Genomic DNA, 25134 nt, shown 5'->3' with positions numbered 1-25134 from the left:
ACCCATGAACCCGCGGGCTTTGGCGAGGCCTATTTAGTAGTATGTGATATACTTAATCTTTCCAGATTACATTGTTTAAAGTAACCTTTGCCATATATGGCTTGGTGATTTACTATTCTAAGCTATATTACATTATGGGAAGATCTTATTACATCCAGTATACACTAAGATGATTATTGCAGTTCAATAACCTTTGGTATATAGCTCTGTACACTAAGTTATTTTCGGATCATACTGGGCTGGGCGGCCTACATCCAGCTCTGACTTACTAAGCATACATTATTGGTATCTTTGGTCACCCGTAGAATATGTGCTAAATCGACTGTAGCACCCGAAAGCTTCCTTACTGACCTCACTTACTTCAATTATCCTTCAAGCAGCCAACACATCTCTCTATTCCTTCCTGTCAAGGACAGATCTAGCCACGCACATAGCATGTCTCGTCCTGGCACTACCTTATATGTCACCGGCTTCGGGCACGGGACTCGAGCTCGCGACCTTGCCTACGAATTCGAACGGTACGTGCCGCTCGTCGATTGCCTACTCGCTACCATATCCAACGACTCGTCTCCTCAAAACGCGAAAACACTCAACGGAGTCTCCCAATATCGCAGGCGCAGCTGTCCACTTTTCCCCGTTTCAGAGAGATTCTCTTTCTTTGCTGCTCTGTGGTAGTGCTGTGAGCGGAACTCTCCGCCTAACCCAATACTACCACCATTTACCTGTTCATTTTTCTTACTCAAATTTTCATTGTAATGAGTTTTTGGGCTTCAATTGTTCTGACCTTCCTTGTAGGTATGGCCGGCTTGTGCGCTGTGATATCCCAGCACCGCGAACTCCGTCGAGCAGACTGTATGTCATCAAGGCCCTCTACACTCTCCACCTTGACTTACCATAGCAGGTTTGCTTTTGTGGAGTACGAGAGTCGCCGTGATGCAGATGATGCCTATCATGAGATGCACAATAAGCGGATTGGCCGCGATGACTTACTGAAGATAGAGGTTTGTCAATCGGCTGCCGACACCATCGAAACTACTCAGCTAACATGTCCAAGTGGGCTCGTACTCCTCCTTCTGCCTCCTGGCGTTTCGACTCTGGTCGTGACCGTCGGCGTGACCGTACCCCTCCCCGCCGTGGCCGCTCTCCTTCTCCTCGACGCAGCCGTGGCGACTATTCTCCACGCAGGGATGAAAGGTATGACCGGGAGTATGACCGCCACGATCGTGACTACGACCGTCGCGACCGTGATTATGACCGTCGAGATCGTGATTATGACAGACGTGATCGTGAACGCGAACGTTCTCGTGATCGCTCTCGTAGCCCTGACGAGAGAGATCGTGATGTCAAAGAAGATCGGGAACGCCGGGATGATGAGCGAGAACGCAATGACGATGACCGTGAAAACGCACCAAATGGCGAGGAAAGAAAAGGTTAGTCGTCTAACATTTAACATTGACAAGATACTGATCCCTTTCAAGTGGCTCCGTTAGACCCCCTGGCTTCTGCTCACGATGAACTGGACACCGCTGAGTAGGTTGCTCTCCTGTTTAGCTCGCTGATACTCAAAAGTCGTATATCAGCCCGTCCTGGTATAATGCCTTGCCAATGGGAGATGCGACATCCTCATTATTCGAGGAAATATCACCGGTAATCAGCTTTAACTATCTTGCTTTCCCCCTATATCTGCCCAGTGCTTCTTGACCATTTAAGCCCTGTTCCGAGGTTATGATGCCTTGGTGTTCTCCCTGTTTTCCCTGTCCCGCTCACTGCTACATGCTTATTGGTACCCCTTATGATCGTTCCATTTACCGACCCGTCCCGCCTTGTTTCCCTCGACGATGTTTCCATCGCAGGGAAGAAGCAAAGACTCCTAGTTGGGAGAGGGACGGCGCGGCCTAGATGGTTTGTCAATTTGTTATTTATCGTGGTCAGCAGCTCGAAACTTTGCCGAACGAACGTCGAGCGAGCCTCTTTCCTATCTTGATTTAACGCCGGTCTTTGTCGTCCTTAACCATCCTGACGATAACTGGCGGCCCGTTTCTTCGTCCTCGAGTCGCAAATTAATATCACTCGATCTTCCATCCCTCATCCCTCGTCCTACTCGTCCGTCCGAAGTTCCTGATCAACCCCTTTTCTTCGAGAAACGGCCTGCCATAGGAGCCGTTCGTAGCCTGTACTCGAGACATCCGAATCTCCTTTACAGAAACTTTCGAGGAGCCCTGGTAAGCGTCCTTGATACTATCATATCAGCTTTTACGAAGCAAGACGTAGGTAATGCTAGTTGTATCAATTTATCTTAGCCCCTTTGTCTTACCAATTTATGGTTTCGGATGATTGCTGTCCTCGGATTCATCAGTATATCCATTTACCTAAAACAACAACGCGCTTCTGCTTCTGTTTTTAGGTCTATATGTGAGGCTATAAGTGTCTATTATAATGTCATCGAGGACCCAGAACTATGAAACCTATCTTGAAAATAATCGTCTTCCGGTGAGTCCTAGAAATTGAGGACCGGTCCACTGTAATTCTACACTCATAGGCAGACCCTCCGAAATGGTGGCTGGCAGCTAGACAGAATTTTGTGATGTTAGGACCTTAATTAGAGGTGATATTTAGATATAACTATGAGTGGAGACGGAGAATTTCGGGTTTGCAACATGAGGTACAAGAACATAGACGAAGCCCTCCTTGCGAAAGAGTCCTGGATCGAACAACTATTGCATTTTCTCGTATGTAGCCATGAGCGAACCTGCAGTATATGGTCAATTTCCCCATGCTTCGGTATAGGTCAATTGCAATAGACTTACCGATGAACGTGGTCACTAGGCGAGACCGAACTTGGCAAATATCTTCGGGGACGAGCCAAATCGTCGCCCCGAGCTTTCGTGCTATGCTAATACTCAACTTAGCGTTGGCATAGGCCTCCTCCTCGTTCCGGCCAGGCGTCACGAGCTCATAGTCCACGTAACTGCTCTTCATGCCATTGAGCACATCAAGTAAGAAGATACCGGATCCAATAGACGGATCCTTGAAATTGCGAATCGTCGTAGTTCTTCCTCCCCTTCGGGACATCTCATTTGCCCATTTTATCATCTCTGCATCAGTCATTTCGCGTTTGCCCATGCGTTGTGCTAGGCTAGAGAGAGTAATTGTGATGTCTTTTCGCATCAGTTGCCAGACCAATCCCAACGTAAGAGTCCTTTGGCCATCAGTGATATCTGCTCCCTGTACACCTACAAGAGAGAAACCAATGTGTTTACCAAGCTCAATTGCATAGTTGGTGTTCTCGACCGCCTTGAAACGCATCATTTCTCCGCCAGACGTTGGAGGCTTGTTGACATGTTTCCAGTTCACACTGCCAGAAATTACCTTATCATACGCTTGTAGCAGGATGGTTCCATCGCGTAGGTCATCAAACAGTGAGTTGACAGAAGGCTGTACGTCGAGGGAGTTTAGCCAGAGAGTGAAAACTCTGGCCTCTCGTTCACCCTCAGCATCGAAGTCCTCAACCTCGAGTTTCTCTTCTTCTGTAATCGGGTCAAGACCAGGAATTGTGTTGAACAAGTTTGCCACAAATGCGAGATTAAGCTTCGGATTCCCTGCAACCAAGGAAGTAGGAGTCAGGAATTTCCGACAGTCGAGCTTTTCCGCATTGGTTAGAACATGTTCAGCGCGCTGAACCAAATCTTGGACTTGAAGGGGTTCCCTTGAGCAAATCTCAGGTGCCAGTTGATTAAGAAGTATGGTGTAATTCTCCCCGTCTTTCACATCGGTTGAGAAATTTGTAACTCTATGGCATGTCAGCTAAATATGTCATCGAAATCTCCGTGGACTAGCAGATTAGTCCTAGATCGGCCCAGTCATCGAGGTGGATAGAGATTGTGCAGCTGGGCGTCGGGTGAGATGTATCATACCTTCTATCCCACTTTGCATTCTTCAGGTGATAGTTGAACCAACGTAGCAAGATCTGCTCCGGAGGAAGGCGAAGGAACTGCTCCAATGTTTCGTCTTCTTCAAGCAGCCGGTAAAGCTCCGGATGAAGTTTGATGTCAATCTTGCCGAGAAGACCTCGGCGAATGATTTGCCAAATGAGGCCCAGGATAAGATGCTCACGAACTTCAATAATATCGCCGCTCCCTATGTTGACAACTGAACATCCTATGCCCTTGGCGGAGTTGATGACAATGTTGTTGTTCTCGGTCATGTGGAAAGCGTTCAATTCCTTCGTTCTCTTCCCAGGCTTGTTAAGAACACGCTCGTCGATCGTGTCTGGAACGCTGTCATTGATAAGCTTTGCTAGCACTAAACCGTCCTTGCATTTATCAAACATCTCAAATGTATCAGTAGGAAAAGGTAGAGAGTGGCCGATGTCTGGGTCCCCTGCGAGAACAGCATTGATGTGCCTAGTGAATTCGGTCCTCTCATCCTCGTTTATAGTGTGTGTCACATTTGCAGACGAGCCTTGTACATGGATTTTCCCGCCGATGCTCCCCTTAGAGACGTGGCGGGACTGTCCAGTGACATTTCCGGGTATCACTGCTGCAGGACCATGGCCACCAGCGTGATTTTGCGCTGGAGAAAAGCGAACCTTGGAGATGAGCTGCCGATATGCGTTAGCATTATTGATGAAAGTGCTTTCCAGGGTACTAACATCCACATAGTCCTCCAGTTCGACGCGGCGGGAACTGTCCAACTCAACCTCTTTCAAGGCTTGGCGTACGACATCATAAGGCTTCCGTTCCGTTTGTTGTGTTGCCTTGATCACAGTGGCCTCGTCTAGATAGCCCCTATCGTCGACATCCAGCTTCCGAAATGCATCTTGAAGGGAGAAGATGTCCGCCTGATCGAATTGCGGGAATTTCCTGAGCTATGGTCAGTGGCCCCGCAGCTTCTACCCGTGGTATTGATGCGAACCTCTGTAATTTGAGCACGTTCATTTTCTCCTTCTGTTGTCCCTTGATTTCGGAAACTAGGCCTCTTGAGCGAAATGAAAGTTCAAAGATTCAGAATCGCAACTTGCGGGTGAAGATACCGTAGTATCAGAAGGTGACCAGGTGAGCACTCAACGTTTAAGTGACCCTGTTTGAGGGGCCGAGGGGGGGGGAGAAAGCTGCTGGTATGATGAACGAAGGAGACTCCGTGGGGTTGATTTGCCGTCTTGTTGTCGAGGGGGAATTGCACTAGTGTTGAAACCTAATGACAAGGTGGGGTTAAGATGGGATGACTAGCATCGCTCACTAGGTTACCGGGAATTACACAAAAGAACTCTTAGAATCGGTCAGCCTAGAACCGCATGGGTAATTGGCCTGCATGTTGGTTACCTAGTAGTCCTTGTAAATAATTTACCTGACCAACACATACTATTCACACAAAAACAAGGTGTAACTACGGCGTGGTCCCTGGTCATACATAAACACTCTTCTGTAAAATAGAGTATAACTTACATTACTAGTTATGGTTGATGACGTAAAATGTGTGGGCGGCTGCTGCCTCCTGATGCCTGATGATGTCGCCGTCTAAATTGCATTACGGAACCGACAGTTTGATTACTACTCTGTACTCAGTACATAAACATGTTCACCAGATGTACATCATCCTAGATGACTGATAAGTGCTTGACAATATACGGGATAATTGACTAATCGTCCCATCACTAAGTCGTAAGCCCCTGCAAATTGACCTAGTTTATCCCTGTGTACGAGCAGGTGATCAGCTACGAAGCTTTTGGGTGGGCAAGTCACCGATCCACAAAGCCTCATTGAAACTGCCAACAAGGTCAGAAAGCACGGATGAATCCTTACGATACCGAGCACTCTCTGCGGTTCACTCATAATACAAGCACCTTGGCCTTTTGAGATCTCATAGCCTCGTCTGACACTGCCTTTTTATCAGTTCATCTGACGTAGGCGCATTGGCTCTTGCCACGAGACCACGAGCTCTCCTGAGCTTCATGCCAAAAGAAAGCCAACGGGGCCCTTTCCTAGGGGCAATTTCGCCTTGGAGTAGCCCCCAGAGCTCGACACCCCTGTCTACTACAGACAAGCAACACGACGTCCACAATATTCTGAAGCAATCCCAAGGACAAGACCATGCTATCACGCATAGGTACAGACTCAGCTTACACCGGTACCCGCAAGACTGCCCACCCTTGAGTGTCAAGTGGTTTTATGCAGTGGACTCTCCAAAACGGAAGCCGGAGCTGTCTACCAGTGCTCGGAACAAAGAAGATCTCAAGCTGCCACCCCCCAAGAAATTTGTGCAATTCTCAACTAGAGACTCTCATGCCATTGAAGAGGCTTTTCAAAGGATATCAGACATCGAGGTTGAAAATGAGAACTTTAGCCACGAACAAGCAGACCCAGGCCGTTCACGCGTCCCAACTAAGGTTTCAGTGAATGAAGACTTCTTGTTCGATGTGAACGTGGAATACAGGGAGCTGGCGCCAACGTACTGGGTAGGCCCCATATATGAAGTGCGCCGCGGGACCTGGTTTTTTCAGGAAGGATCGACTATGAAGCCATGCGAAGAGAATTTAGCAACGCAGCTTGAGGAGGGATATCTGAAGCTAAAACCCTGGCGATGCTTGGACACCCGTCGCTCGCCATCAGCTGCTTCGTCGACAACACCTAGTCACCAAGGTATGTCAAGAACGCGTAAGTAAACACACTAAATCGCTCATTTTGTCGAATAGATTCTGGCCCTCGTGGTACTTCCGGAACTAGTAATGAACCAAGGCATTATCGATTGTTCGGCGCTTATATGAGCAATATAGTCACATATCAAGATGCTTCCACCGCGCTGCTGACAAGTGATGACTTTATGTCCAGGGTCAGCACGACCGTTTACCAAAAGCTGGGTGCCGTCGCAGGCACGAAACTTGTACGTGGCTTCAATGAAGCGAAGAAGCCCACAAATGCATTAAAATGTGGCACTCCACAAAAGCAGGTACACGAAGGGCCCAAGCGTCGCACCAAACTACCAGGGCAGCTCGAAGTAGACTCCAAGTTGTTGGGTTTGACCGATTTGACTGGACCGGACGCCCCCAGTCCAGTGAATACAACAACAGGGTCTGCAACCGAAGAGCCGGGTAATGGGGCAGTTGATCGCTCAGAATTGGCCGAGCTTGAAGAAGAGCAAGTGCGTACGCAAGAACAGAAGGAGATGGAGGCATCAAAAGACTCCGATGAAGATAGAGATCGGGAGATAGATCATTTGGTTCTAGTCACTCACGGGATTGGCCAGCGCTTGGGCTTACGCCTAGAAAGTGTAAATTTCATACACGATGTCAACGTTTTACGCAAAACGATGAAAAGTGTTTATCGAGCATCACCCGATCTTCAAGCCTTCAATTCGCAGTTTGCCGATAAGCATGAAAACTGCCGCATTCAGGTCCTACCCGTGTGAGTCTATTTCCTTCTTCTACTTGGCGATACCGCCCTTCATATCTAACTTTGGCCGAGCCTCTCAATGGCTTGTGTTCATATGGAGTCCACGTACTGATTCAATAATTGTCTTAGCTGTTGGAGACATTTGCTCGATTTCCCCTACCAACAAATAGAACAAAGTCGTAAGGAATTTGACTTAGCGGACGCAGAGACTCCCGAAGATGCAATACCAGCATACCCTACTCTATCAGATATCACACTCGACAACGTGCCTGCTGTTCGAAATCTCATATCTGACCTGGCTATGGATGTTCTGCTTTATCAGAGTGCGTATTGTGAACAGATATCTCACATAGTGAAAGGGGAGTGCAATAGAATCCTGCGACTTTTCAAGGAGCGAAATCCATCCTTCAAAGGCTCAGTGAGTCTTTGCGGCCATTCTCTTGGTAGCGCAATCCTCTTTGATATACTCTGCCATGAACCCCATGATAGCCACCATGCGAGCCCCTCGGTCAATGCCAGACAGCCAGAATCTCGTCGAAATTTTTCTTTGGAATTCCAATGCCAGGAATTCTTCTGTCTAGGCTCGCCTGTAGCATTATTTCAGATGCTCAAAGGGAAAACTATTGCTGGGCGGCAGGCTCGAGACGAGGGACTCGCAAAAGTATCGTCCTTCCCAGAGAAATGCCCGTTGGAAACACCATTGCAGCATACCTCCAAGACAAGGTCTTTTTCTTCACACCAGACGAGCACCGTGCGCGCTCAGAGTGACTTATCTGTTTCTTCACCTAAATGTGGGCAGCTGTACAATATCTTCCATCCCTCCGACCCTGTGAGTTATCGTTTAGAGCCTCTGATTTCACCGGCACTGTCATCGCTTAAGCCGCAGCCTTTGCCGTCGGTAAAGAAAAGTCTTTGGACAACATCTGGTCAGAGTCTTTCCATGATCGGTAGTCGTGTCGGTCAAAGTGTGGGATCTCTCTGGACGAATTTCACGTCAGGTGTCGCCAGCAGTCTTCTTAACCGTAGTCTCGGCCTGAGTGCCGAGGATGCCTCCACCCGCTCATCGTCCAATGCGACAACTCAAGACCCCCAGAATCGACCATCGATCGCGGGTGCTTCTGCGTTGAGTGAAGACAAGACTCGACGGCCCACACTGCTTGACTCTGACTTGGAAACGCTCTACGGAAAAGTCCATCGGGACAGTATTCCAGCGAAGCAGAATTTACAAGCATGGGAAAATGCTACCGGAGTCCCTGAAGCAGACAGTGGCTCCAAAAGGATTCTACTAGAGGATGCAAAGGTAAGGGCCTTGAATGCCAACGGGCGTGTTGACTATAGTATACAGGAGTAAGTGGAGTGTCCCAGGTCAATTATGGTCTCTGAGTAATGGCAAGCGCTAACCGTCTAGGGGTGCATTCGATATATCTATGATTGCAAGTATTGCCAGCCACCTGAGCTACTGGACAGATGAGGATGTGAGCCACTTTATGCTATCGCAAATGCTGTGTAGGAGGGAACAGTCATCAGGCACTCAAAATCGTCCCTAGCTTCTATAACGAAAGGCAAGCACTCGAGAGGATGTTTTGCTGTCATAATCTATCACTCTCCTGCGAGATGACGACAAGATGTATCATATATGCAAGTCTCTTAATTTCTTGAAAATCAATGTTTTGGGGGCATGCTACCACTGGCGTTAGTGCGCGCAAAGCGAGGAATAGTATATACATACTGTTTACTCCTTTGATCCTTCCACCGTGCAAGAGCCCATATAGTTGATCCCCAAGACCGTTTCTAACTGTAGCCATGCGGATCTAAACAAGCTTGGTATTAATTGTTATCAAGCTTCACTATTTATCGATCTGCGAAGTATGCGAATGTAGAACTTGGTTTACAGGACCAGAATGATATGCACGGCGACGAATGAGCCAGCGACCTCTACTACTTCTAATTACCTGCACCAAAAGTAATGCAATCTGAATCTAGACGAAGCTATGATTCCATCCGTCTATTCAGGCAGGAATTAAGCATGCGGTGTGACGTGAGGGCTGCGCATGACATACTGTCAGGTTAAAACTCCGACGGCGGGGCTAGCGGGGCCTTGCTTACTTTTACCTATATGAGAATGAACAAGAGCCCAACTTACAGTCGGTGTAATCTCCAGTAGAATCACGAGTGCAACCCATGCCCCTAGTGGTCAGCATCGAATAATCTGTGGGAAAGATGCTAATATAGCGATCAAATCATACTTGAAGTACGATCTCCTTCCGGTTGATGGCCTCGTCTGTATGGAACCCGAAGACCAAGCGGTAAAGATCTAGCAGCCATGGGTATTGTCCGCCCTGCGCGACAAGCCGAACGGCTTGCGCTACATCAAGGGCACTTGCTCGTGCCTGGGGAGTAGCACATTTGAAAGTTGGGTCAAATGCTACCAGCTTTTTATAGTTCTTCAGCAGTGATATTTGCCAAGGGGTAGAGCCGAATGTGTCGGAAGACAGTGATTTGACGAACGACGAGAAACTTTGTGTCCCAGAACGCTGATAACCGCTGTTAATTGCAGCCTTTGTAACCAATATCTTTATAACCGCCAGATTCAATCCTCCCGATAAGGTGGTTATTGTTTTGGTCGATGAGGTCTGCTCCGATGATTGTGATTGTCCTGAAGCAGCTGATGAAGTTGAAGACCAGGCAGTTTGCGATGCTTGAATTGAGCCTTGGCCCAAGACGAAAATGTTCTGAAGAGGTGCCTCATCTGGTGAGATGGTTGCAGTATCATCGAAAACTGTAGTTGGGGTCTCAGGATGTTTAGATTGTCCCAAAAGTTCGTCACAAGCAATGAACTGAGACCCCTTGACTTGCTCAATGGCCTGCTGGAAAGTTGCTTGACTTGGCCGTGGTGTTCCACGGTCAGAACTTCGATGGCTTCGCTGTGCCCAACCTTCCCTGAAAACATCGCAAAGTTCCCAACAAGCATGAATCGCCGATCCCAGCAAGTCTTCGTCTGGTTTCTTGTTTTCTCTTTTATTCTGACGCATGGTGAAAAGCATCTCTGCAAAAGACCAGCACGCGCCCAAAGGGGACTCTGCCTCAGACACTAGGCTCCTCTGCTTCATCAGACGATGACACAGTGTGATGTAAAATTCTAGAGTCCTCTCCCGGAAAGCCTCCGGCAGGTTTCGATCATGCGTATTATAGAGATGGTTATTGAGCTCGAAACTGACGCGGAGAATCGAATCTGTGACCTCGTCTTCTTTTTCACGCGCTTCGAACAAAGATTGACAAAAGTCATGACAAATATCAAGAGTAGGGTTGACTTTTGAGGAGTGGTAGTTGTTCTGGCTGGCATAGAGTTCCTGACATAACCGCCAGCATAGTTTCCAAGCCTCGTCTTGAGTATTGACATAACATCCGTGCCTTTCTCCATGTAAAGTGCTGAGAACGGCTAATGAATTGCATAGAGCCCAGCACTCCGCTAGGGCTGCTGTGAGAGCGTCAATTTCTGCTTGTCGTCAGAATGGTATACAACCCGTAGACCCAGGCCATTGAAGTCATCGTGAGTGATTGACTTCCTGAAATCAGTACCGGAAAGGATTGGCTTACCCTCATTACGGGATATCGAGAGCCAGGGTGTTCCTTCTCCAGAAACAGCATCTGCCCTACTATCAACAGTATTGGTACATGAATTCAGGCGCGGATCTCCAAACTCTTGTCTTGTTTGCGCCCGAGGTGTTGGCCGTTCTGACCGTCCCTCCGCATGCTCAGCTGAAGTACTCGATGGAGAATGTGATACAGGGCTTTCAGGCCCAATCTAGCGCTTGTCAGTCTGCTTCCAGCCAAGGCGAAGGATGGTAGAATACTACTAGGATCGTCGTAAGATCATGACCCGACGATGACTGTGCTATTTCATGTGATGCATATGACTTCAATGCACTCGATGGTGCAAGCGTGCTGACAGATGGCACTTGTCCATTCACCTTTTCCTCATTAGATACCAAGAGAGGGTTGATTGCGGATGCTGATTGGATTGCTGACTTGTATGTCAATCACTTACAAAGTCACCAAAACCTGCAGGAGCATGTATCACTGATTGTGGTGGCTCGTCCTCATCCGATTTCGCCTCACCTTTGTTGACCTGTGTACTCGCAGTACGTACCTGTTAACAGTCTCAGTACGGTTGGGTCTTATAGTCAAATTCTGCCGGATGCCATTCATACTTTGAGTTCCTCTCGAGATAATCCTGTGAACGGTGGTCTTGAATCAAGCGGCGTGCATCCACACTCAGAATCGCACTCCGGAGAGCCATCGTGGCCGCCCGCATCTTGGTTTGAAACCAGGGACGACCCTACATCGTGTCCCGATGTTGTATCAGATGCGTCAATGTGATTTTTGGCAAGCCTATGTGGTTTAGCATTTTATATTGAGTCATCGCGGGATTTACATTCTCATACATGGTGTATCTAGAGGCACTAGGAAGCTGACGGCCTGGAGATCTCAGAAGACAGGATAAGGCGGTTAGAATGGTAATCTGCTAACGTGGTGTGATTATGGAGCAATATCGCCTGAAAACATATAAATAGATGCGAGCTGATAGCGTGACAACGACCTGGGAGAAGCTGGCTGAACAATATCACTTACACGGGTCTATCAAGAGTTCTAGCACTTCGATGGAGGTCTCATCACACATCATGTGCCTTGCCGCCGTGAGACGCTTCGCGCCGAGCACTACTGGCGCTAACGGTAGTATATAATAAGCTGTTGTACTGTACTGTACATACTAACTTATACCAGCCGTACAGTCATCCGATTAATTGTGACATGTATCCAGCAAAATTGGTGTGCTGATGAGTAGACAATGTATTGTAATCATCAGATCCACAGTCGCCCGTGTGCCTTCTCTCTACATAGGTACATAGACATAGATCATCCAGTAGTTTTGCTTCGGTAAATGGCCAGATGGATCTCGACATTGATTCGTACAGTACTTAAAAATATGTATTATGGTGGCATGAAGGGTAACTAACTGTCCTGACATTGACGACTAGGTCGTAGTCACGTACCCAGTATTGGCTAACTTGTGCATGCACTCCAACCTTGTCCTGCTTCATATGAAAGAAGATTTCTTACCACCCGAACTACATCTGTTCTTAGTGCCATTGCCACGTACATTCGGACTGGTCAAACGACCTCGAAAATGAACCATATCAAATGCTGGAGTGGCACGGAGGAATAATATCAACCTCCGCGAAACCCTCCCACACTATATACGCGTAGCGTCTCTGGCCAAAATCGACCACGTGAGTTATAGGCAAGATATCTTCAGAAACAACAGACTGCCAAGAGAACACTAAACTTACAGAGTGAGGAGCAAGGCACTCTTTGCCTTGTAAATTAAGTTAACCAATCTTGATTACATTAGTTGAATGAACTGCTTCTGAAGGCGTTCCTTGCCACTGCATAATTCTATGACTCAAAAACAAAACCAGACAAAAGAACCGAATGGGATAATAAACTACGCATGTAAAGCTGCCGACATGACCGAAAGAGCTCGTGCAAGAATGAAGAGAACCGCTGAAAACCACTAGGAAATATTGGGAAACCACAGATGAAGGGGCTTGAAGTGCCTAAAGTCAATCGCCACTGACATTAACACAGAGAAAACCTTTTGCAAAGCTCTTTTCTTTTTGTAGCCACCGAGAGTAGTGAGCAGCAGGGCCGCCATTCCCAGAAGGATTGTATGGAGGTCATCGGGAAAAGGTCGAGGCAACAGGCATTTTTGGAGAGCTGTGAATGTGTTCGGTACCGCTTCATATTTGCTTCATATTTGAGACTTCGCCCGATCCCTCTCGGTGGGATTATACCTTGCGGACAATGTCAACACGTTAATTCGATGCTGATCTGAGCCATTCAATCGTACCTGAGAAGTTTCTCGATCAAATCGACATGGGTCATGATCATCCTGCGACAACAATATCTTCTACAGCCCAGCTGATCCATAGCATCACTAGAGATTATTTCATCAGAGATGATGTTCGCGTCAAAGCAGTCCATTGGATAATGACCTACCCGTCTGGTATGCCTTCATCTAGAAGCTGTAGGTAGCGTTCCCATAGATCTCCAACAACCTATTACTCCACGATGATTAGAAGCCGTGTAGGGAAGCTGGAGTAACTGTATTGCTACCAACCTTGCCGCAAGAGAAGCACCTGACGGGAATGATCATTGGGCCAAGATGTGTCTCGAGAACGAGAAGAGATATTAGAAGTGAGGAAAAGCTGCACCAAAGGTAGTTCTGATACTCAGAAAGGTGGAGGTAGCAGTAAATAGAAAATGTCTTCCGTTGTGATGTGCAGCTACTAGATGGTAAGAATGAGGTCGTTAGTTTCTGTAATCCTCAGTCTTTGAAAATGCCATGAGGAATAATTTACTCACGTTGAGGATTGATCAAATCTGCCTGTATTATTGGTTACTTGATTTGACACAGACTCCACCTTTTTTCCATTTGAAGACTTGCGCCTAACCGAAAGCCCATTAGTCTTGAACGGCTGGAGCACACATGATGAAAGCGCTAGTACATACTAGGAATAGAGCCGGACCAGTGCATGGATGGAGTGTTTGACTATGGCAATAACGCAAAAGAGAAGCAAAAAAAAAAAAGGAACCTACTACAAGCAGGTGGTCATCATCCTAGGTTGCCTTTCAACATCTACGGGCTACGCAAAATCAATGATGCTAGTCTGTCTCATTCATAGGGTACATCATTTACAACAAAACTCCAACTAGAAGGTCCATATCAATTATCTTCACCTCATTGCCTGGTGAACCAATGTCAGATTCGGAGCCGAGACAACTTTCCAAAAGATCGCGCGCCAGCGAGGTGGCCCAAGGGAAGATGGTCTTAACCGATGATGTTCGCACCAAGCGCCGTCGTACATCATCAATCGACAAGGGGACTCAGAAAGACGATTCTTTGCGGCCTAGGATGGCCGGAAGGACCGTGGCTTTGGCAACTGATGCTGTTACTGTTCCGGAGGATATCTCTGAGCCTAGCGAGAGAGAACCGAAGGAAACCGCACGGAATGCCTGGTTCCTGTCTGGAATTGCCGCTGGAAGATTTAGCAACTCTGATCCCTTGTTCACTTCAGATGATAAGTGAGTCGTATCGTTCATTGTCATCTGAAACAATTTCTTACAGTGTTTGTCATAGGTACCTTTTTCTTGGTCTAAAAACAGCGGTCCACATCTACTCGGTGACGAGTTCGCGGCTTTTTCGAGTACTAAAGTTGAAGTCCACCGACAATGTAATCGGATACAAGCTCTCTCCACAAAATTCGGATCATCTATACGTTTTCAGCTCTACTGGCTCTGTGAGCAAATGGGATTGGTTTTCCGGCCAACGGCTTTATAATCGGGATGCATGCAGGCCAACAACCTGCATCGACCTTTGTTCAGACGCTTCTGGAAATGACGCCCTGTTCTCCGTTCATGATCGCGCAGATTCGAAGAAGGATATTGTTCTTCAACTCTTAACTGACGAAGAGCCTTGCTCTGTTCCCTTGCTGACCACCAACACCCCGATCACTCGTCTTAGGGTAGCATACCAGGGTAGAGTTTTGGTTGCTTTTGGAGGCCAAAATGTTATTCTCGGTTCTCAAGCGCATACTCCAGGCTCGAGCCCTGTCTCTTATACCTGGAGCGAGTTGACTTTGCCCACGAGTATCACATCCGCTGATATTCGATATCAAACAGCCTCACAACGGGCAGGGATCCCGGGTTACAAAGATCGGGCAACCCTTGGAAATGTCGATCTTGCGCTGGGGGAATCTGGGGGCTCGATTATGATTTATAATGATATTCTCACTTCCCTACAGAACGATATCGGCAATAGCAAGGCTCTTACCCCTAGGCGGCTGCATTGGCATAGGAGTTGTGTTAATGTGGTGCGCTGGTCTAAGGATGGTAAGCCACTGTTCATAGGACATATATGGGCTTAAATGACTGATGCATTTCTCTTGCAGGTAATTATGTCATCTCTGGCGGCAACGAATCGGTGATGGTTCTGTGGCAGCTGGATACGGGCCGAAAGCAATTCTTACCCCATCTCTCGTCCCCTATTTGCAACATAACTCTTTCCACAAGTGGGACCCTCTATGCTGTCAAATTAGCAGACAATTCCACCACTGTGCTATCAGCGCGAGAACTCCAGCCATTTGCCACCATAAACGGCTTGCAGCTGTGCCCACCGACCAAGTCTCACAGTCGGTCCTCGACCAAGAGGCCTCTGTCAGTCGGAACAATAGCCGCCGCTTTACATCCGAAGCTCCCAGATCAACTTCTTCTTACTGTTCCAGCCTCTCATCAACTGACACCGGAAGGTCATACTGTGGCGAACGCTTGCACTCTCCAGACCTACGACATTCGCTCCAACAGCCATGTCTCACGGCAAGCACTTGCGCGTACCAACACAACAACTTTGAAGGTTAGCCCAGATGGCTCATACATCGCTGCACCAGATGTCAGTCACTTGTCTCTCTCTCGAGACGGGAAGTGGATGGCTACCATTGATAGCTGGAGCCCCTACACAAGAGACATGCAGGCTCTCTATCTTGGCGATGATCATGGCGGACGCAGCTCTACTCAAAGCCAAGAAGCTTTCCTGAAATTCTGGAGATGGAATAGCTTGTCCATGATGTGGGATTTGGTGACCAGAATTGATACTCCTCATTTTTCTGGCAAGGGTCCTGCGCGGATTTTGGATCTTGCTTCCCGTAATCTTGCCCATGAATTCGCGACTGTCGGTGCTGATGGAGTGCTTCGCTTGTGGTGCCCAAGCGTCAGGCAACGAAGTGGTCTTAAGACAGCAGGTACTGAACAAATGTCGGAGACTTGGAAATGTCGAAATGCTATTGACCTGAAGAGCTATAGTGACATGCATAACCCTACAAGATTAAATGCAGCCTACATGGATTATTCGCAGGATGGGTCGGTGCTCGCCATTTGCTTGAATTCGGCATCATCTGCGGATCCTGGTGTTACATTATTGATTGATGCTCAAACCTGTAGCATCCGCTATAGTAGGGTTGGGCTATATACAGGGGATCCTTGTGGGTCGGCATTTCTGGGCTCTCAACTCATCATCACCTCAACACGATCCGTGTTCATTTGGGATATTGTGCATGACCTTGTCAGAACTCTCTGCTTCCCTGATGCAGCTGAAAACGAACAGCCCTGTTCATCACGCCTGTTAGCGGTTAGCATTGAAACTAAAACTTTCGCCATTGCCGTGCAAGTTCATTCCAAGAACCCTGCATCAAAGAAACGCCGACGATCCGAACCTCATGTACAGATCTACGACATCGAAACCCTCACCTTACTGTCTGAAATCATGCTTGATAGCTCTCCCGTCGCTTTACTATCTGATAAACACTCCGGCGATTTCGTCATTGTCGATGCTGCAGCCAAAGTACAACGGCTCAGCTGCCTGGGTTTAGCACCCCAAGCTATATATGCGGATGCACCAAGTGACTTGCTTGAGAACTCGGGCCTGGCAAGCTTGTTTGGTCAGCAAGAGCAGGGCAATTCAACCGATAGACAGCAATTAACAACAGCGTCTAATGGTGCGAATGGTTCTTTGCAGACACAGCTGGCTAGTGTTTTTGGCGATGTACCACCGTACGTCTTGCCTCCAGCCAATCTCCTCTTCCGCGATGTGGTCCAGGCTCTCTCATGTTAGCAATGTACCTAGTGATAAACTATTTGCCATACGGAAAGTCTTGTATTAGGCCCACATATACTGTCACTGCTAAACCATGGGTGGCTTTCATTCCTATGTTCTAGGGGCGCGCTTTCATGTTGATCATATTGGCCAGGTTGCATTCAACGAGACGGCAATGTACCTCAAAGACTCATATTGACCAAGAGATATTCTGTAAGTATATATTGACAATTATTGCAATTTTAAAGCAGCTGTTCCACAATGTTCCACGATGTTCCAGGTTTATTGTAGAATCATCCTGTCCCGATGAGTAACTGTTCCTTGCATAACTAAGTTGGAAATCACGTTTTTAAGGGCGTCACAATTGATACGAATACCTCTAGTTATGACACCCGAATGCATGTAAAGAAGACAAATTGACAAGGCAAGTCCAGCGAGCTCGAATTCTCTAGCGTCAGATTATTCTCTTGATCCTTCTCCGCAGCTTAAAAACCCTGGTGCGCAGCCATGTCAAAAAAAGCACCCACGTGTTCTTCGACTGGGATTTCCAGCCAGTTGGGTGTGATCCTGGCGAATCTGAAGGCTGCAATGTGTCAGGCGCAGGCTTCTCGTTATTCGTAATTTCCACATCCACCTGGTCAATTCCAGTTGACCTGTGTCGTTCCTTTTGCCGAGTCTGTTTTTTCTCGGCTTTCATTTGTTGGGCCTCAATTCGCCAGGTCTTAGCCGCCTCCTTTTCTTCAAAAGCTTGACGTGCTGCTTGTACTGTAGCTGCTCGAGCGAGGGGGTCCATACTACTCCGAGTTTTAGATCGAAAAACGAAATCTAACGATGATCTTGAGACTGGTGACGTCGTATCCAAAGTGCTACCATTCTCTCGCGAGTGATTAAATGATGTACGGCCGGTAATATTAGTCTGAGAGATTGCGGGTGATCTTGGCATTGAACCATCTTGAATATGTAACGACAATCGTAACGCTTGCTTGGACGAGGTATGCATTGACGAATGAGAGATTCCAGGCCCATGCTGTGTCAGAGAATCGCTGTCAGTCGATTCTTCGCCTAGAGAGGCACTGCTTCCAAGCATAGACATCTGAAAAGATTGGATCTGTGAAGGTATGTGGACATGAGGAACAAGGGGCATAGGATCAGAAGGTATTGACCTCGGCCCACTTGCGCCTGCGACATCAGCCATTTGTGCCTGAGAGGAGACATGCGTAGAGTACTTAGGGCGGCCGAGGATACTTCTGGAACTGCCGCTAGCAAGGATTCCGATATCCGGATGATCCGTATTCATCTGGGACACATTGGAGGCTGTCGGGGAGCTGTTTCGAGGCGCCTTCATCATAAGCGGCATTATCTCCGCTTCCTTTGCACAACCCAGTAGAGCTCAGATATTTAGATTTCGAGCCACACTCAGACCAGGAACGGGTCATCCAGGCAAACCCAAGCCTCTCCGACTGTTCTAGACCTGGTTGCCCTGAATTTGTACGCGTCCCTTCTCTATCGCGTCCCTTCTCTATAGACAGTTCGACGCAATCAATTTCGGCGAGATTTGCTGAGGATTATCGAAATTGCCAGACTATCATTGCGGTGCGGTATCCTGCTCACATTCGGATTCTGCAGCCAAGCTGATTGGACGCTATCCGCAAGTTTGAACCTCCTGCGTATGACTAGAAACTTATAGATTTGTTTCCGATCACTTGACTTCCATAAAAGCGAGATCTGCGGTGGTTCCATTCAAATTAACGCGCCTCTTGTGCCCACCTAGTCTCTCCGAACCACCGACACTACTGTGAAAGGGTTCAGTTGGTCCTGACCAAAGACATGGTCGTCGAAGAATATGAGTTCAGAGGACAGAGACGGGCAAGTCGAGTCTTTGGTCACAGCGTACTTCTCACAGATAACGGTGATGGACAGTTAAAGTTTGACGTGGTAATGGTGGATTTGTAAGAGGGGAAATGGGGGAAAGCGATATTCTATAAAAGAAAGATGGAGGTATTTCAACAGCTTTCAGCTTAAGAAGCCGATAACGGCGACGAAGCGCTAGAAAGGCGCAGATGGATACTTTCAAATGCACACGATGCAGCGTGACAATAGTATGAGCAGTCGGCTATGATGATAATCGTACCTCCAGGTGGAAAAGGAATGAGAGGAATTCCGCCAGAAGAACCGAGGTGTCGGCGAAGATTTGCTATAATGTAGGATGGATGCACCGGGAAAACAATCAGAGAGTGAAAAGAAAGAGGAGAGAGAATGGGAGTGAGGGTGAGAAGGGGGAGGGGTGTGGAGGAGGAGGGGGGGGACGGAGAGGAAGAGTATGGAAAGACTGGGGAAGCTCGGAAGACGGCGGTGAAAGGGCGGCAGAGCAACGGATGCGGAGTGTATATCTGTATATCTGTATGTCTGTATGTCTGTATGTTTGTATGTACAGTACAGTACAGATAAGTAAACTAACTACCGGTAATATAATCGGACACCGAACCGGCGCGACACCCAACTGTTGTTTTTCAGTAAAGCTACTACTAAATAAATTAAACTTCAACAATTTATCTAAAAATCTGTATTAGGTAGTACTAAGATGATAAAAAAGATTATTTTATACTATATTCACATATTATCTAAAATAGTTACATATATAAAAGAATATTTTTACAATATTCATATAGTTCTGTACAGAATATCATTTTAATAAATCTTAATCCTTTTTATTATATTTATCTAATGATTATAGGTATTTTATATTCTTTCTGTATAGTAGAATTATTCTATTATAGATGTTTATTTCAATTCAGAGAAATTCTAGCTTCTAGTAGTAGCTATAGAGAAGACCGACGGTTCGCTGTCGCGACGGTTCGGTGTCCGATTACGTTAGGCACCGAGGTTGCAGATCGGTTGTGTCGTTTTTTAGCTAGGCACCTGCTTGATTACCAAATTCAGTTGGTGAGTAAGTAAATGACCAAATCAAGGGCTTGGCACTTACTTCCCAGAATAACCTACCGACTCTTGTACGTACTGTACTAATTACTGAATTATAGTTATGTGCTGTAGGTACCTGCGTTAGATGACAGTTTGCTCAATAGATACTGTAACCGATGTACCGCTATATCTTATGGGTTTTCTGTCATTAGTACATTAAAATCACCTCTCGCACAGATTATATTGCTAAGTCTACGCGCATCTCGCCGCCTGAAATGAGCTGACAGGATCCACGGTTCGATAGCCAAGCGCCGTGTAACCACCACTGGAACAGACCTCTATCCGAGCAGATGCAAAGGCATATCTAGGCTGGATTCAATGGCAAAGTTTCAGGTCATTGAGCAGCGACTCGAAAAAGAAGACCCACGGAGAAACGAGTCATAACAAGACCGAGACCAATCATTGTTGAAGCATGTCTGGAGATGCAGAAGAAGTCATTACCGCATCAAGCATGCGGCGCGACTTCGCAATGGACCACAGAGAGGCAAAAGCGGCATAGCTCTGACCAGACGTGATCTCAAAGTCATCGAAGCGAGAAGAAGCATGAGTGCACCTGCATGTTCGGGTTGCCGCGGGAGTTTAAAAGGTTGAACGTCGAGGCGATACCTTATAAGTTCAGGCCACAACTCAATCTTGATTCTTCACATATAAATGTATGTAATCTCGGGATCATTCTCGTGACCTCGTGGACATATCTCTTGTCATCACCATTGTTTGACCGTCGGCGGCTCCAGACGGACAACTTTATCGGGGTTGAGAAGGCAGAGGGGGTCGAAAGCAAGTTTGAGCTGGAAGTTCTTGGTCAATGAAAAATCGTCACACATATTTCATAGGGACCACATACCCGACGCATGGCGTCCACGGTGCGTTCGCCTAATTCATGTTCCAAATAATCCCGTTTGACAAGACCGACGCCGTGTTCTCCTGTCACTGTGCCTTCCAGCTGAATAGCCCGCTCCACCATCCGGTGAACCACAGCCTCTGCAGTCTTTCTCTCGCTCTCGTTAAAGAGGATGATGGCTGAAAGCGTCAAAATAAGCCTCTAGTATACCCGGGCAGATATCACTCACCATGGAAATTACCATCTCCGACGTGGCCACAGATACCTGCCAAAAGGCCACTTTCAGTCATATCTTGTTTTGTGGTTTCAATTATCTGGGGCAGTTTGCTCATAGGTACCGCCACATCCGTTGTCCAAACATGGTCCTCGGGTCCTCTTCGCATAGCCATTACACTCCACAGAGCCTGTTTGCGGGCACTCCAGAGTTCCTGCATTTCCGCATCACCGCGTGCAAACTCAAAGGACCTCCCTGCCGAGGATGAAACAATCTTCTGCACAAGATTTATCTGTTCTTTGACGCCCACCGGAGTCCCTGTAAATTTGAAGAAGAGTGTAGGTGTCTCCTTCCATTGTCGGCTGGTCGTCTGGCTGGCATTAATACATTTCATCTGGACGTCATCCAAGATCTCCAGACCGGCGACGGGAATGCCTTCCTCTACTACACGTGTGACACATTCCGCCGCATCCTGTATTGTCTGAAAGCTTGCAACAGCAACATTTTCACTTTTGGGCTTAACAGTCAACTTTAGGGTTGCTTCTGTCACAAGCCCAAGTGTACCTTCGCTGCCAATGAATAGCCTAGTGAGATCATACCCCGCACTCGACTTCCGCGGACGTTGCCTTGTCTTAATGACTGTCCCATCGGCAAGGACGACCGTTAGGGAAAGCACCCACTCGCGCATGGTTCCATACCTATAGGCATTAGTTCCAGAACAGCCGGTACCAACCATGCCGCCGATCATAGCGCCAGGACCAGGGTCTGGTGGGAAAAACAGGCCATCCTCGGACAACCTCTCGTTGAGCTCCTCCCAGCCAATGGCAGGTTGAACCACGACGTCCAAGTCCCCCTTGTGAAGCTCTAAGATACGATCCATGCGACGAAAGTCGATGCAAACACCGCCTCTCGTGGGTGAAAAATGTCCTTCCAAGCTTGTCCCACCAGAGTACGGCGTGACAGGGATTAGCCGCTTATGGCACACCTGCATGATTTGAGAAACCTCTGCCGTGGTTGAGGGATAAAGAACCAAGAAGGGCTTTTCATCAGTCTTCGGCGCATATGAAGACCAGTCAGACCCCGAATGGATCTCCAAGTCATTGTGTTCCGTAGAAACGTTCTCTTTCCCTATAATATCAACAAAGTCTGCCCACGCAGCCTGTAGATTTGACGGCGAGACATTGTGTCTTGGTGGCTCTGCTTCATATATAGGTGTTGTTGATGACGTAGGCAAGCTCGCGGGTTTCAGGGACCCTAAGAAGTAAGCCCCGGCGGAGAAGAAGGTCAATGCTAGACATGCGGCATCAGATAGATTTGTCACACAATAGAACCCAAGGGAAACATCTCGTTGTAGAGGTGGATGATTCGCATACCGAACATCATAGCTGCATAGCGACCACCCTGGGATTGGGTCTGATACTCTGAGTAACGCTCCTGCTCGGCACGCTCCCTCCTGAGGCGCTGTTGTGTGCTCTCATATAACTGATGCTTGAAAGACTGAGACTTTTCCTCCGAGGCATAACGGGTGGATTTGCAAAACACCCTCCGCTGAAGTTCTACGGGTGCAAGTTTGGTGTAGCGAACGCCCGCTTTCAGTTGTAGAGTGTACCTTGTCCCCAACGAGGCACGGAAAGGGTAGGACCTAATCATCTTGAGAGTCGGGGTCAGCATAAAAACGATGAGAGCAATTCTGTTTTTTAGGACGTTGACATCCTATTGCTGGAGACCGTTTGTAAGTAATCAGTATCTTAAAGCATGTAACAAATTGAGCTTGTTGCGCTTAGTGAGCTCATTAGCCATGACTAAGCCAAACCGGGAAACTCAACTAAACTGCCAAGTGTAAGGTATAGTACAGTACATGTCGAAATTGAATACCCGTATGTACAGTATGTATAGGCCAGTAAAGAATACCAGTTCGGAGTAAGTACCTATCCACTATTCCCAACTGATCATGTGATGATGAACCGGCTAAAAACCTGCCTGTAGGTACCACTCTGTACGGTAGGTACAGTACTCCATCCCTACCTAGTACTGTACAAACATATTTAGTCAAAGTCTCGAATGCCGGTTAAATTGCACACAATCCACCAATAGGTAATCAGCCGGGCTTCATGCCGACGACTCCTTTCCCCCCATCTGCGGTCATACTTACCCCGCCATATTATCCTGCCGTCTCACCTGGAGCTCACCTGAGCTTCCAAATCATCGTAAGAGTGTTGATATAGCTCCATAATAATGGCTTGTGAAGAAGGATAAATCACCTCTATTGCTTGGCTAGACCCATGCAGGTTGTTCGGAGAGAAATTAGGGTCAATCAAGACAATTGGATCATCGCCTGTTCAACAATCTTACCCCCCCTCCTCCCCCACCACTACACCCATCAATACGTAGCTATCTTGATTATCCTTTGTCGGTTGAAAGCCTGCCAATTGTTATTTAAATTCCTCCTGCTCTCATTTTTTTTTTCATTTTCAGATTTGTGCCACTCCAAACATTTTCTCCCACCTTCTGTTTCTGTTAGCCCACTGAGCACATCAGAGTGTGTCTTGGACGTGTTTCATTTTACCACCTCACCCTCTGATCCAGAGCCCAGCCTTCTTCTACCACACTGCTCAAAAAGTCACTATTAACCTATCTCATCTCCTCGGCTCATTGCAAAAATCAGGTGTAAATTTGCCGAAGATGTCTGCCCAAACAGCCACTGTTCAAGTAAGCAAAAAGACACGTTCTTTGAGAAGCATACACCTGTATAGCAGGTCGGGAGTTGGCAACTGCTAATGTAGGAAACCCAACATATATAGAACCTCTCGTTCGTATTGGAAGGCGTTCATCGGGTCAAGTTCGAAGATCGTCCGGTCCCTGAATTGAAAGGACCCCACGATGTCCTCGTGAATGTCAAGTTCACGGGTATATGCGGGAGCGATGTACGTTCTATCGATAGCGCTGTATCGATCGCGCTTGGACAGATGAGTCAAGCTTCAAACTGACTTCGGTACAATCGCTAGGTTCACTACTGGGAGCATGGTTCCATTGGCCAATTCGTCGTCAAAGACCCTATGGTGCTGGGCCATGAATCATCAGGCATTGTTCGCAGGGTCGGTTCGGCGGTCACGGGGCTGAAGGTGGGAGATCGTGTTGCACTTGAACCCGGCGTACCTTGCCGTCGCTGTGAACCGTGCAAGTCTGGGAAATATAACCTGTGTGAGAAAATGGCATTTGCCGCGACCCCCCCATACGATGGCACCCTCGCCAGTTACTACGTTCTGCCCGAGGACTTCTGCTACAAGGTCCCAGACAGTATTACCTTGCAAGAGGCTGCACTCATGGAGCCCCTTGGTGTCGCGGTACACATCGTCAAGCAGGCAGATGTTAAACCTGGCCAATCGGTGGTAGTATTCGGTGCTGGACCAGTGGGACTCCTGTGCTGCGCTGTAGCGAAGGCGTACGGCGCGTCCAAGGTTATTGCCGTGGATATCCAGAAGCCGAGACTCAACTTTGCCGCCAGCTACGCAGCAACTTCAACATATGAGCCGTTTAAAGCCAGCCCCTCGGACAATGCGAAGAGAATCATCGAGGAAAATGACCTAGGCTCGGGCGCAGATGTAGCAATCGATGCATCCGGAGCAGAGCCATCTGTGCACACTGGAATACACGTCGTTCGCGCTGGCGGAACGTACGTACAGGGCGGCATGGGAAGGAGTGAGATCACCTTTCCGATCATGGCTGCATGCACCAAGGAATTGAATGTGAAGGGCAGTTTCCGTTATGGTAGTGGTGATTATAAGCTTGCAGTATCGCTTGTTGCCTCGGGCAAAGTGAATGTCAAGGATTTGATCACTGGTACTGTCAATTTTGAAGATGCTGAACGGGCATTCGAAGAGGTCAAGGCTGGAAAGGGTATTAAGACACTTATCGCTGGTATAGAGTCCTAGACACGAACTGGTTACAATTGATACCAAGGCTCGACCGGCGTTTTCAAAAATCTCCCGCTTCTAGTAGTATA

General features: G+C 47.6%; 9 protein-coding genes across 9 annotated transcripts; 4 read left to right on the top strand and 5 right to left on the bottom strand.

Annotated features, from left to right (window-relative positions):
* Positions 1-435: 435 nt before the first annotated feature.
* On the top strand, positions 436-1534 carry BO82DRAFT_360673 (RNA-binding protein; the record flags this gene model as incomplete). Its single annotated transcript, XM_025636779.1, has 5 exons — positions 436-518; positions 796-852; positions 899-1001; positions 1055-1430; positions 1479-1534. 5 exons carry the CDS (start codon positions 436-438, stop codon positions 1532-1534), a joined length of 675 nt encoding a protein of 224 aa, XP_025497179.1.
* An 875-nt stretch (positions 1535-2409) lies between these two features.
* On the bottom strand, positions 2410-5240 carry sac6 (fimbrin). Its single transcript, XM_025634052.1, has 5 exons — positions 4915-5240; positions 4652-4862; positions 3915-4600; positions 2808-3790; positions 2410-2749 (listed from the first exon to the last, which is right to left on the bottom strand). The coding sequence occupies exons 1-5, from the start codon at positions 4935-4937 to the stop codon at positions 2715-2717; spliced, it is 1938 nt and encodes a 645-aa protein (XP_025497178.1). The 5' UTR covers positions 4938-5240; the 3' UTR covers positions 2410-2714.
* Positions 5241-5569: 329 nt separating this feature from the next.
* On the top strand, positions 5570-9131 carry BO82DRAFT_350084 (DDHD family phospholipase). The gene is made up of 4 exons (XM_025634051.1): positions 5570-6638; positions 6692-7400; positions 7518-8735; positions 8797-9131. The coding sequence occupies exons 1-4, from the start codon at positions 5951-5953 to the stop codon at positions 8933-8935; spliced, it is 2754 nt and encodes a 917-aa protein (XP_025497177.1). The 5' UTR covers positions 5570-5950; the 3' UTR covers positions 8936-9131.
* A 90-nt stretch (positions 9132-9221) lies between these two features.
* Positions 9222-12039, bottom strand: BO82DRAFT_325384 (uncharacterized protein). Its single transcript, XM_025632869.1, has 7 exons — positions 11834-12039; positions 11600-11780; positions 11437-11538; positions 11243-11359; positions 10986-11193; positions 9495-10884; positions 9222-9433 (listed from the first exon to the last, which is right to left on the bottom strand). Coding segments are annotated over exons 1-6 (1866 nt in total). The 5' UTR covers positions 11836-12039; the 3' UTR covers positions 9222-9433; positions 9495-9628.
* A 680-nt stretch (positions 12040-12719) lies between these two features.
* On the bottom strand, positions 12720-13805 carry BO82DRAFT_325383 (DNA-directed RNA polymerase core subunit RPB10). The gene is made up of 4 exons (XM_025632868.1): positions 13570-13805; positions 13449-13507; positions 13300-13386; positions 12720-13243 (listed from the first exon to the last, which is right to left on the bottom strand). Exons 1-4 carry the CDS (start codon positions 13603-13605, stop codon positions 13201-13203), a joined length of 225 nt encoding a protein of 74 aa, XP_025497175.1. The 5' UTR covers positions 13606-13805; the 3' UTR covers positions 12720-13200.
* A 403-nt stretch (positions 13806-14208) lies between these two features.
* Positions 14209-17115, top strand: BO82DRAFT_360669 (WD repeat protein; the record flags this gene model as incomplete). The annotated part of the gene is made up of 3 exons (XM_025636778.1): positions 14209-14534; positions 14590-15341; positions 15401-17115. 3 exons carry the CDS (start codon positions 14209-14211, stop codon positions 17113-17115), a joined length of 2793 nt encoding a protein of 930 aa, XP_025497174.1.
* A 218-nt stretch (positions 17116-17333) lies between these two features.
* Positions 17334-18785, bottom strand: BO82DRAFT_55286 (uncharacterized protein). The gene has a single exon (XM_025641327.1). It carries the CDS (start codon positions 18452-18454, stop codon positions 17552-17554), a length of 903 nt encoding a protein of 300 aa, XP_025497173.1. The 5' UTR covers positions 18455-18785; the 3' UTR covers positions 17334-17551.
* Positions 18786-20780: 1995 nt separating this feature from the next.
* Positions 20781-23291, bottom strand: BO82DRAFT_360667 (FAD-binding oxidoreductase; the record flags this gene model as incomplete). Its single annotated transcript, XM_025636777.1, has 7 exons — positions 20781-20864; positions 20921-21096; positions 21147-22421; positions 22505-22773; positions 23060-23125; positions 23157-23162; positions 23284-23291. The coding sequence occupies 7 exons, from the start codon at positions 23289-23291 to the stop codon at positions 20781-20783; spliced, it is 1884 nt and encodes a 627-aa protein (XP_025497172.1).
* A 206-nt stretch (positions 23292-23497) lies between these two features.
* On the top strand, positions 23498-25100 carry BO82DRAFT_350080 (NAD(P)-dependent alcohol dehydrogenase). The gene is made up of 3 exons (XM_025634050.1): positions 23498-23840; positions 23933-24055; positions 24137-25100. Exons 1-3 carry the CDS (start codon positions 23814-23816, stop codon positions 25061-25063), a joined length of 1077 nt encoding a protein of 358 aa, XP_025497171.1. The 5' UTR covers positions 23498-23813; the 3' UTR covers positions 25064-25100.
* The last annotated feature ends 34 nt before the right edge of the window (positions 25101-25134 follow it).

This window comes from Aspergillus uvarum, assembly GCF_003184745.1.
Source record: "Aspergillus uvarum CBS 121591 unplaced genomic scaffold BO82scaffold_2, whole genome shotgun sequence".
In the NCBI taxonomy this organism is placed as follows: Eukaryota; Fungi; Ascomycota; class Eurotiomycetes; order Eurotiales; family Aspergillaceae; genus Aspergillus; species Aspergillus uvarum.
This window is presented reverse-complemented; position numbering and strand designations above follow the sequence as displayed.